This window comes from Buteo buteo, chromosome 12, assembly GCF_964188355.1.
Source record: "Buteo buteo chromosome 12, bButBut1.hap1.1, whole genome shotgun sequence".
Lineage (NCBI taxonomy): Eukaryota > Metazoa > Chordata > Aves > Accipitriformes > Accipitridae > Buteo > Buteo buteo.
In genome coordinates this window covers 40777979-40789727 of record NC_134182.1, presented here as the reverse complement: position 1 = coordinate 40789727, position 11749 = coordinate 40777979, and the positions used below count along the sequence as shown (strand labels likewise).

The 11749-nt window shown below is 39.5% G+C and overlaps 1 protein-coding gene across 1 annotated transcript in view; it reads left to right on the top strand.

The window, feature by feature from the left end:
• The first annotated feature begins 10883 nt into the window (after positions 1 to 10883).
• The window catches only part of EBF2 (EBF transcription factor 2), a 152871-nt gene continuing 152005 nt past the window's right edge, over positions 10884 to 11749 (top strand). The window contains exon 1 of the mRNA XM_075043597.1: positions 10884 to 10906. Within this exon, the coding sequence (XP_074899698.1) occupies positions 10902 to 10906 (5 nt within the window). The 5' untranslated portion in view covers positions 10884 to 10901. The remainder of the gene's footprint in view (positions 10907 to 11749) is intronic.

Below are 11749 nucleotides of genomic sequence, written 5' to 3'. Positions count from 1 at the left end.
AAAGCAGATGTTTCCAGTCCAGAAATCCTGGTTTGTCTTGATCTGCTTTGGAGAAAATGAGAACAGTTGTTGTAAAATGGCTGATTCTGTAATAAAACATTCCAGTCATCCTTCTCCATAGAGTGTATCCTTTGTTACTTCACTAGCAGAGGTCTGACGCTGCTCCACATAGACCTGAAAGAAGCAGCAAGGTAAAAGAAGAGGAAAGGTAGTAGCTTTTTATGTTTTTGGAATTAGTTTGACCATGATGTAAAACTCCGAGTTCTATGACCATTTGGCAAGTGTAAGCTAACCTGAATAGTGGAACTGCAAAATTAACTGGTAAAACAAGTATAAAACCAGCAAGGCAGCATGTGTTGCATCGAAGAGTTGTAGCCCAAATGGAGGATGTAATTCTGCCTCTGAGGAGGATACTGCAGGCTGTCAATATCCATTTTGTGGACGGTGTATTCTTGGCTCTACTGTTACCCTGAACCAGTTCTGTGTTGGTCACTGCGGGAAGAATTGCTGTAAATGCTTATGTGCGCTAGTATCCTGGAAACCAGCCTAGGTTTGCATCATACAGGATGTCTTGATTATATCAGTAGCAGATATCCAAAGTATTTTTATTTCTTTATGGCAGCCTCAGATATGCTTTTGCTAGTTAGAGTAGAACTGAGTTTTCTAATAAATAATCATGTTGCAGCCAAACATGGTAACTTTGATACTTTTTCTTTTTTGCCTGTCACCTGAGGATTTTTAGTCACACTGCAAAGGCAAGATATGCTGATTTAAAAGGTAGGAGATTGACCTGCTTCAGGTTGTGGAATGCCTCATTAGCAAAGCCTGGGGTTGTTGATCCTCCATTTTTTGCTCCAACTTTTTATTGATGTGGTCCATGTGGGCACTGAAAACTGGGTCTAATCCAGAAGGTAATTCCACTTTACACAGAACTGCTCTGAGGTGGTGGGGGTTAGTGCGCTCTCTTGGTTCTGTACATAGCATAACTTCAAGTCTACACTACCATTTGTACTTGGAGAAGCAAGGAGCCTTGGTGTGGAGGAAGGCTTCTTACGTACCAGACTCTGTGAAACTTGGTTTTGATTGAGGTCATCATGTCTTGACAAATTTTCCTGAGTAAGGGCTGTAAAATTGGGCTCCTGCTCTAGTGACTGGCAGAGTTGTCCCCACTGACCTACAGCACTGGTGCTGTGATGAAAGCAGTCCATCCAACCTGCTGAATGTACATGCATGTTATACAGAGCGTAGTACTGTCTAAGAGAAACTGCTTATTGTAGATAATCTCATACTTGAAACTGGTAGCAACTCCATAATCTTGCTGCCAAAATACGTGCCTTAAATTTATCAGAGAGGTTACCACTAGAACTGCCAAGATGGACAGTAATTTGTGTGTGGTTTTTGTTGGGGTGTTTTTGGCTGGGTTTGTTTGGTTTGCTTTGTATTTTTTTTCCAAGGCTGGCAGCTAACCAAATGCTTCCTGTCTGCAGGTAGTGGCTGACTAGCAGGGGGTGGCACCAGTGTTCTGTGACAGGTAGGAAACAGGCTGGTAATGGCAATGCTTTCAGTTTGTGGAGGATTAACTTTTGCGGTGCTATTTATTTGACTCTGCCACTAGTGCTAAAGGAATTCCACAGTCTACATCCATGGAGATGCTGTCCTGTATGTGTCCATGCTGCACGGCAAGAAACGTTGTACCCTCTTGGGTAGCCAACAGCACTGTTCATCAGTAATGCCAGGCAAGAAAATAGCAGCAGAATACTGAGTCTCTGCTCCGAACATAAAGTCTGAGCAAACATTTCTATGAAGTGTTACTTGGAAAGTAAAGTGTATATTTACACTGCTCAAAAGTGGAGAGTGGCAAGATTTATAGGAATCAGTTTGACCTTAAGATGCTGTAAGGAAAAAGAAGAGTTTAGATGGGAAAGCCTGTTGGAGTACAGTATGGTTCAGAAGACAGAAAAGGCATCTATGCTGGAATAACAGTACTAGGAAGGCCTTTTTTCAGGGTTGCATGAGTAGGAGGTGTTAGGTTCATTCAGCGAGTGTAGCTTTCTCTGTCTTGAGCATGGGTATCAACTTTGTAATAACAATGACTAAATAATGGTACATCATTAAATTCCATTGGTGTACACCAGATGAAGCTATTAAGGTTGTTCATGAGTGCAGTCGAAGCAAAGTTATTTCAAAAGAGAACAGCAAGACAGCATTAGGTTTCTATACTATTGAAGACATGAAGATTCTAGTGGTGGTGTGACTGTATAGACCACAAGGTGGTGGCATTGCCCAGGTAAACGGTACGTGCAATACCCTGATTATTATTTTTTTTTCGTTTGAGCTGCAGGTTTGTCTTTTGTGTTAGTTTTTGTTTTGGGAAAGGAAATGACATGTTTAATATTTTAATCTGTTGCGTAATTAGGAATGTAAAATAAACTTCTTGATAGGAGTGACTTTTATTTTCTCTTCTGGAACACTTTTCTTCTCCTGCTTCACCCAAGCCTAGTTATTAAGCAATTCGAATAACATGTACCTGTCCTACAAAAGGACTGGATGCAGTTGTGCTCTGGAAAACAGCTCTGGGAATTGGGAGAGTAGGGCTTAGTTGCTGGCTTCCTGTGTGGTTTCAGGCAAATGGCTTAAATGTCATGGACCTCTGTTTCTGATAAGTAAATTGGGAATATACCATTTTACCTTCTGTCCTCCTCTTATTTGCTGTGCAGCCTCTTCAGTCATGGCATGCGCATATAGTGCCTAATTCACTTGCATCTTGTCTCTTCTTTAAAGTACTCTTGTAGTCTTTGCAAAATTAAAAGGTACAGCACCAAAACATCTTTCGCTTAAGTGTTGTTAATGAAGTTGTACAAAGGAGTTGAGTGACGGGCTCAGTGGAGATGTGCACCAGTGGGCAGCCCATTTTGAGATGGTGCTAAGCCCTATTCCTTGACCTGAGGACTTGAACCATGAATGAGCTTCCGTATTCCCACCTTAATAGTATTTTAAAGATCTGGCTTTCATCTTTCTACCTGAATTGTCGAGGCTTCTGCTCTAGGACTGGGATCTTCTGCCTCTGTGGGCATGCTAACAGCTGCCATGCTCCCCGTGCTTCCTCCCAGCTTGTTGAAAGTGCTACTAGTGGGATAATTTAGGTCATCGGTTCAACTACGCTGCCTCCTCCTTCTGTTCCTTCATCAGTCCTCCTTTTCCAAGATCTTTCCATGGCCTCTTTAAGGGCCCTTCTCCACTGCTATCAGAGATGCTGTCTTACAAGCCTGTTTACCATCACATTTACCCCACCGGTGGTGTAGGCTTAGTTCAACTCTCCCCCTCTCTGCACATGCCCTTCCTTCTAGATCATCTATCACTGTCTGAGGAGAAAGTTGCCTGCCAAACTCTTCAGACTTTGGAAAGTTTAAAACAAGATTGGTAACCTTTTCTCTTTCGTTTCGTAGGAATTGTCTTGATCGGAAGATGAGCTTTGTAGGAGAGTGGGGTGAAAATGCAGGTCAGAATTAATCTGCTTTGTTTTGAAGAGCTTTAAACTGTGTTATATGGATTAAAAAATAGAATTGTGATTTTCAATCTTTTGTGTTTGGCATCTGTCAACTGGATGGTCAGTAAGGACTTCTGCTTTTCTACTAACTATGGCTTTTACATTTAACCTAAAGGCATATGCCTTTTTAGTTCCTCTAACCCATATTTCTTGACTTACACAGATTCTGCACTCTTGGATACGTGGACTTTCTGGATCTGACTGAATAGCACAAGAGAAATTTGGTCTTATGCTTGGGGTTCTACTATGACAAAGTCTAAGACTGGTGTGTATTGTGAAGTTGGTGATCAGATGTCCAAGCGCAGCTTCATACTGCTGAAACTGATGACAAAACTTTCACAGCTCGTCCGTTCCCTAATTCTTTATCTGGTGTACTTAAAAAAACAAATGTACCTAAGATACTGGGGGACAGGAAATCAGTGCAGGTGTTAAATATTTGATCATCTGACATGTTTTAGTTCCTATCTTACAAAATAATAAGGCCAGGTGTAAAACAGTGGTTCTGTGAACTATTAAGATTTGTAAACTATATTCCCCGTTTTACAAAAAGCACAGAAGTGGAAACTTTCCAACTGTTGAGTAGAACTCTTAACATTTTATCAACATCTGAAGTTTTACCTCTAGTGGCAAGCTAAATGCCTATAATTTTTATAAATGTACATATGTTCCTGCATACTATATACATGTTAGAGTGTATAAGTGCACTTATACAAAGTTTTTAGATAATACTGTAAATACAAGTGAATGTACTTGGCTCATTTAACCAATACTTGGTGGAAAGGCAAAGGTTGTCTTGTTCCCAGCCCACAGCATGTTCCTTAAAACAGATGTTTGTGTCTTGGCTGTTGATGGCTTACTTCTTAAATGTTATTATTTTGCAGGGTATGTGGCAAATGTGCCAATAATTGAGCCTTTGGGAAATATTTTCACATATTTGTGGATAGCATTGTCCCAGAATCCAGGAGCTCCTGAGGTCCAATCCCATCTCTGCAGCTGACCTGCTGCAACTTTGACTTCTATGTGCTCCCACTTCCCTTCTTACTGAATAGGAATGATAAAACAGCATTTACCTAGCGCAGGTGCTGAGAAACTTGCCTTCAGGCTTGTATTTAAAAGGGGAAAAAAAAAAAACCAAAACCAAAACCAAAAAGCACATCAAACACCCCTCTTTGTAGGGCTGCTTAATACTTTTTGACTGAAGGCATTCAACATGCATGCCAACCTGACTAAGAGAAACTTGTGGGGGTGTTGGATAAGTGTGTGTTATGCTTGGGTATTCATTGAAATGGGTTTTGTCAACTTGTGTATGAGTAATAAAGAAACAACCCATTTCACTATTGCTGAGTTGTACTTTTACGGAAACTAGTTTGCAGTGGTCAACAAAACCAGGAAAAAAAATCAAGAAATGAAAACTTAAGGGAAAACAAGAAGAAAATAACTGGATCAGTTTTTCAAAAAGCACTCTTCCAAATTGGACTGATCACTGAAGAAAATTTGATTCTTGCTTTTATGATTTGGAGATGTGAATTGAGAAGTGTTTATTAAGGTGGCTTATTAGTTTATACAAATTATATTGCCTAATTGGTGGTGTCATATGCTGATTACTCTGTCTGATAAAAAAAATTGAATGTCAGTGGAAACAGTGGAATGTGGGTTTTTTGCTTTGAAATGTGGGTCCTTACCACTTGGCTAAATCTGTTTAAGCTGCATGCTGTGCAAGACTAATAATGCCGAGGAAAAATTCTTGTTTCTTTCTTACTTCATCTTGTAGTCTTATTTCTTGCCACACTCAAGTTCTTTTTGGAACTCCTTTACAAATTGCTATGAACACCTTAACACAGGGGAGCCCTAGACTCTTGGTTTGAGCCTTCACATGCTGTTTGAACAGGGGATGATAATAACAGTAGAGATTTTTCATTGTCTGGCTTCCCAACCTATGTTCTTGTTTTGACCCTTGGCAGCTGAATGTGAGAATAATAAGAATTTCCTTATCCATTAGAAATATATATTTAAAATAGTGGCAGGTGTGCATGAAACACAAACTTCTTCCTTTCTGGTTTTCATGTGTTTTTTTTTTTTTTAAATCGGACTGTTATAGGTTTTCTATCTTTTCTCACTGGAAACCAGTAAGGCTGTGTAATTACTTAATGGACACTGGTCCTAGCCTTAACTAGGAAGTGCTGGCTGACTGTAGCAGCTGGCAGAGAGCCAAAGCAAAGTTTGAATCTGTTTGATACCTGCAAAGGCCTTTTATTGCCTGTAGGCTCTGTCACCGTTAACATTATTCATATTCTACATGGGGAAAAATAAGATGCCATAAACCATCTTGTAAAATGGTTTTCCCCTCTGGAGGTTGTACATGCTGTGCTGCTTTGCAGTTTGGCCCTCCATACAGTGTGTGTTCTAGTTACCTGGCCCCCTGCCCAACGCTTTTGGCGCAGTCAAGTCAAGGTCAGCGTAGCAAATCCTGGGTGTAAGGGTGCCTGTGCACAGCTCAGGGCAAAAGCTAGTGTTAGGCCTCCTCTGGAAGATTTTTATCTTAAGTGACAACCCAGACAACCACATGTCAGAGATTCAAGAGAGTCTCAAATCTTGTAGCCATTGGGGCACAACCCTGTAGGGCATCGGGTACTTACTACGTTCTTGACTAAGTGTAAGGCAGGGCCCATATTTGAGGATGCTGTCGCTCCTGTAGGTTGATGTTCCCTTTCCCTCTCTCCTATAGGTACTTGGATAATGCTTTGACCAAACAGGGGGCTGTAGTGAAAGGGAAAGTAAATAGACAGCAAGACTTTGAAAGCAAGTGGCTGTCTTTCAGTTACTTAGTAGTTATACTGTGTGGTCTTAAGTGTTCTCAGTTGAAGTTACATTTTCTCCTCTTGGCTTGCCTGTCTGTGCTTCTGCCTTATCTTCTTTACCCTTGTTGTTTCTTCTAATGTTTGGATCGTGAGCAGTGCAGTGAAGGAGCTTTATCTCATCTAGATTAGACCTTAGTTACTAAGATGGTATACAAGCACAAATTAAGTTGATAGCACCATCATGTGGTGTTTGCTCTTCCAATGTATTGGTGGAGATGGCAAGCAGATGGAAAGTCTTAAAGATGTATGACATACCCTTGCTGTAAGCAAATTGCTTAGCTCATCCATAGCAATGGTAACTTAGTACTTTTCTGATATTTACTTGCATCAAGATGATGCCTAAATAGGCTTGCTAGAAGGACATGGCTATGGAAATATTTTCAAATGAATGCTGGAGCTTGTTCATGTTAAAACTGATCTTGAGCAGATTATTAATGGAAGAAAGAAAATCATATGCCATATGCTTCAACATATTCTAGTCTTCAGATGCTCTGAACACATGCTCTTGAAAACAACAGAGGGTGTTTTCCTTCCCTAAAGCCAAAGAATGCATGTGGACCACAAAGCTGTGTCTCCTTAGGGTGGTGTTCTTAAACTCTCTGAACCTGCTCATCTGTTGTCACTGATGTCCTGTGGACTTGGAATCAGCAAAGGCTTATTTTTTATCTTTAGCAAGTAGCTAAAGGAGAGGGTGCATGTGGAGGACTGGTTTTTTTCCACTCCCCTTCACATCCCACCCCATATTAGTCAACTGGTACACAACGAATCCATAAAGCTAGTGCTGCCTGTCATGAAAGGATCATCCTGAATAGAGGCATCTTCTGATGAATCACGGTTAACGTGGCAATTGTTCCATCTGCAGGAGAAACACAAAGTAAAGAGAAACATATCTGAGCTGATATAATGTTTTACTGTAGTTCTTGCTATGATTTGAAATATATTATGGCTTGCAATGAAGTTTACACTGGGTAAATCTACACACTGCACAGCCTGGGTGTCATAAAGGTGTCTTTTTGTGTTGTGCTAACAATTCTTCTCCAGCGTGAGTCTAACCTGACTTCTGTACTTGTCTGTTATCAACTAATTCTAATTTGATGCCCTTAGCTAGATTTCTTAAATTAGACTGACTTGAATCCTCAAGCTTGTAGAAGGAGATGTGCTTCTTATGCTGTGCATTAATGGTGTTTGGATTTTTCTCCTGAACGCTATTAGAAGAGAATTAATTGCTTGCCCAGGCATAATACTGCCAATCAGTCTTGGGCCCATCATCTTCTACAAGTGCATACAGATTTCTTTCTCCATCCTCAGGTTCCAGCTTTGCTGCTCCTAGTTTCTGGTTATGGAAAATGTGCTTGAGGAGCCACATCTAAGATTGTTATATAGAGATTTACTGTAAAGCCTACTAAATATACAAATTTACATTATGTCTGTCAGGGGCACAAAGCTTGCAAACTGTATTTATCTTTCTGTTGTAGTAGCTTAGCTGGATTGGGAGGGCACATGATACAACATTTTTATTAAAAAAAAAGAAAGTAGCAATGCTCTCACTTGAAATACTTTAATACTGTCAGGTTATTTTAGTAAAATCTGTTACTTTTCCCTGCCCAACTGATACTGCTGATGGAAATGTGATGCCATACAATCAGGCTGATCAAATCCTTTTAAGTAGCAGAACCATTTAGGTGTGTGTAAATTCCAAAGCAATTGATGTTTAGCCTGCCTATGAATACTTAAAATCAGTGATGAAAGAAACAGTTCAAATGGTAAGCTATAATTAAATAGCAGAGAAGGCATAAAACTCTGTGTAGATTTCTTGCTTCCTAGAAGATAATGTTTAGACTAAACTAGATCCTAATGTCATAAACTCTCAAAAACAAAAGCTCAGAATTTTACTAGTTATGGGACCCTAATCTTGGAAAGATCTGTTGAGAGCAGTTGGTATTGCATACCATCAGCTTCACTGCTTATAATACAAGTGCAAATGTTTGCAGGATGAGAATTTGGTTGTGTAATTTGGCAGCTTTTGCAATGCCATGTACTGAGCTAGAAGTCCAGTTGGCTTTATGAAGTTAAGTGCGTTAATAGTTGTGTTCCACCGAATTTAAAAAAAAAACAACAAACAAACCCTTCTTCATGTTATTTAATATACTTCAGAGAAGAACTGAACTGTCTCTCCAAGGTTGTGAAGCACTAATTATGATATACTGAGCTTTTAACTACCTCTTCCTTGCCTTATGGAAAGAACATAGGAATAGTCAGATTAGATTAGGCTTCGTGTGTGTTATAACTTAGCTTCCAGTACCAGACGCTTTAAAAGGCGGCACAGGAAACTTTGCAAGAGGCAGATGTTTTGATTATTGACCATCCCCAAGAGATATTTTCCTAATCCTAATAATTTGTATTATGGTTGTACCAATAAACTCTAGTCAGGGATTCAGAATGCGGTAAGTGAGCTTCTATATTATACAGAGTGGTAAAAGCTGGTTCTTCCTTGAAGAAGCCTGCAGCCCCTAATAATATAATCTGGTTTTTATTTTTAGATCACAGAGCTCAATCCACTTTCAGAACTGGCTTGCACTAATTTATGTAACTCTAGGTTGAAAATAGCCTGCATCAGCAATGTATCCGTCTCCTCGAGCAGCATAAAGTAGGCTGCCTCCGTAGCCTTTCCTGAGCCCATACCAGCCAAGGTTCTTGGTGCATGTGTGTTACGTGACCTGGGTACTCTTCTAGTGCTTATGGACTCCTGCGTATCAGAAAAATGGTCCAGTGAGGGAAAGGTGGTCTTGCAGGTGATGAGCATGTTGGACCCTTATTCTTCTGTACTGTGACTTTTTTTGTGCCTCAGCTTCTCAGCCCATCAAACAAGAATGCTGCATGGATTAGGTGAGTTTGTGTCTGCAAGTATCTTGCAATCTTTATGAACACTGAAATTTAGCTAGAAAAACATCTTAAAACAAGAAAATCAAATGCTATAATCAAGCTTATAGTGATCTCTCAATAACATAAAATTTATCTGATCCAAACCCTGTTGAAGTAAAAATGTTTCCAACAATGTGCTAGGCGTTGAACCAAACCCTGTAACTTTCTCTGTTTTTTGCGTGTGGTGAAGTTCTGGATTTATCCAAACAGTGAAAGGTTAGTAGAAAGCCAGAGGTGGGTCTGCTTACTTAACTGAGTTTTATGTGAGGATGAAAATCAGTATGCTTTCTTTCTCGAAAACAAATATTTCTTTGAGAAGACTCTGGTGCGTGTGTGTATATATGGATATATATGTATGTATATGCCTGGAAGATGACAGAACTTTGGAAGCTGAAGCTTTTCTAGGTAGCTAGCCCTAGCTGGAGGCTGTTCTTTCAGCCAATCAAAACAGTGCAAGAAGATAGGCATTAGATATGTGCCCCCCTTTTCTATTAATTAGAGGCAAAACTGGCAAATTTGGAATTAAACACAATTTGCATATTCCTGCTACAGTATGAGTTTGCATTAAAGTAGTTTTGTATTACTGTAACTTGAGAGTGTCCAAATTAAAATATTAGACTGTGCTACAGGAAAAAACTCAAGAAATTTACAGGTGTTTGCAATTTTTGCTTTTTTAAACACTTCAAAAATCTAGGTTTTATCTAGCAAGCTGCTTAAGGTTTGCTGACTTTTAAGCAGGCAAAGTGTCCCTGTGGCATCACTTCAGAGTGACTATTCATGTAATTAAAGTTAGACACCTGTTTAAGACAGAGCTGCATTGAGTTGAGTCAAGAAATAAAAATCAGGCCCTCACTGTACAGATGTTTAAGCATGAGGTTAAGCATATGTACATTGTCAAGTAATTCTTGTAAGACCACTCAAGTGACTAATATAGGTTAAGTGCCAGTATAAGAATGTTTGTAATACTGGGGACCACTTTTTATTTGGTTCATATGTTAATGAATGAATTTAATTCTGTTCTCCAGTATGTCTGCATTTATCCAGTTGCTTGTGGAAGCTCTGCTTGACAGCTGGAATTGGGTCATAAGTATGTACCTGGAACTAGAAAGGCTATGATAACCTAAACTTCTCCTCTTCCTGGTGAATATTTTAGATAGTTTGTATACAAAGACATATTGAAAAGCTGACCTTGATTGCTTTCCATAAACTGCAAAATGAGAGAGAGGATCCCAGCACAAATATACACCCACTTAAAGTATTTTTCCTGAATGTGCTTGTTGCTTCAAACCTCCATGTGGTTAGAAAAACAAACTTCAGCTCTAAGACTTCTCAAATCTGCATTATAAAATAAAATGGAACATACACTCCCGATGGTAAAATATTATTTGCTAACGTGTTCCAAAAACCATGCTAGGCAAAAGGCAGTAAAAGTATCTTTAAAAAAAAAAAAGTTGGATATAAAACCTAGCAGATGTGTTTTTCTGTTCTAGTGAAAAAAGCACCTACTTACTGGAATGAATGGGAGACTCAAAAGAGGATCTGATGGATACAATATTTTCTCTCTTTTGGGAAAGATGAGGTGGGGAAGAAGTTATTAAATGTTTTCTTATGCATTTGTAAGTTTGAAAGCATTCCTTTGTTCACTGCTTATAAATGTGATCAGTAGAGTCTCTGAAACTTGCACATTTTGCGAGTGCTGATCAGTGTGGAGAGTTGCGAGCGCTGATCAGTGTGGAGAGGTGCCTCCAGTAAATAGTGCCTTTATGATGCAAGAGGGAAGGGGGAGAGAAAGAGGGAGAGACCAGGTATAGCTCATGATTTTACAGCTATAAAACCATGTTGCTGGTTATTTGCTAATGGCATGGGAGGGGTGTGGGGTGTGTGTGAGGAGGATCAATTGTTTTATACTTGGGGGTTAAACTTTTTTCCAGAAATCAAACGGGGGAGTTCTCTTCTGAGAGAACCTGTATGTTGATAATATAAAACCGGGCTTACAATAAATATAACCAAAAGCACTTCAGTACTTAAGTCCTTGTTTTGCATTTTCCATTCACAGTTAAGAGCTCGATTTGCTTTCATGATTTAGTTGCATGCACCTGAACTGCTTTGAACCTCTCATATTAAAAACGTTTTAAGAAGCTTTTTTTCTTCCATAAGCTATGTATGTTATTTCTGGTAAATCCAGGGTCTTGCAAATCAGGAGTAGTCTTGCATCTGTTGGAGCAGACTTCTAATCCAGTTCTGTACGTAGTGCTCTGACTTCCCTCCATACCCTTCTCATTACACGAGTTAGAACACAGCCTGTTCCTGTTTCTTGTAGCCACGTTTCTGTTGCAGGGTATCCCGTGCAAGTAGATATTTTGTTTATGCTTATGTTAAGCTCTCAAAAGTTATTTTCGGGGACTACTTTGGCAAATACCGT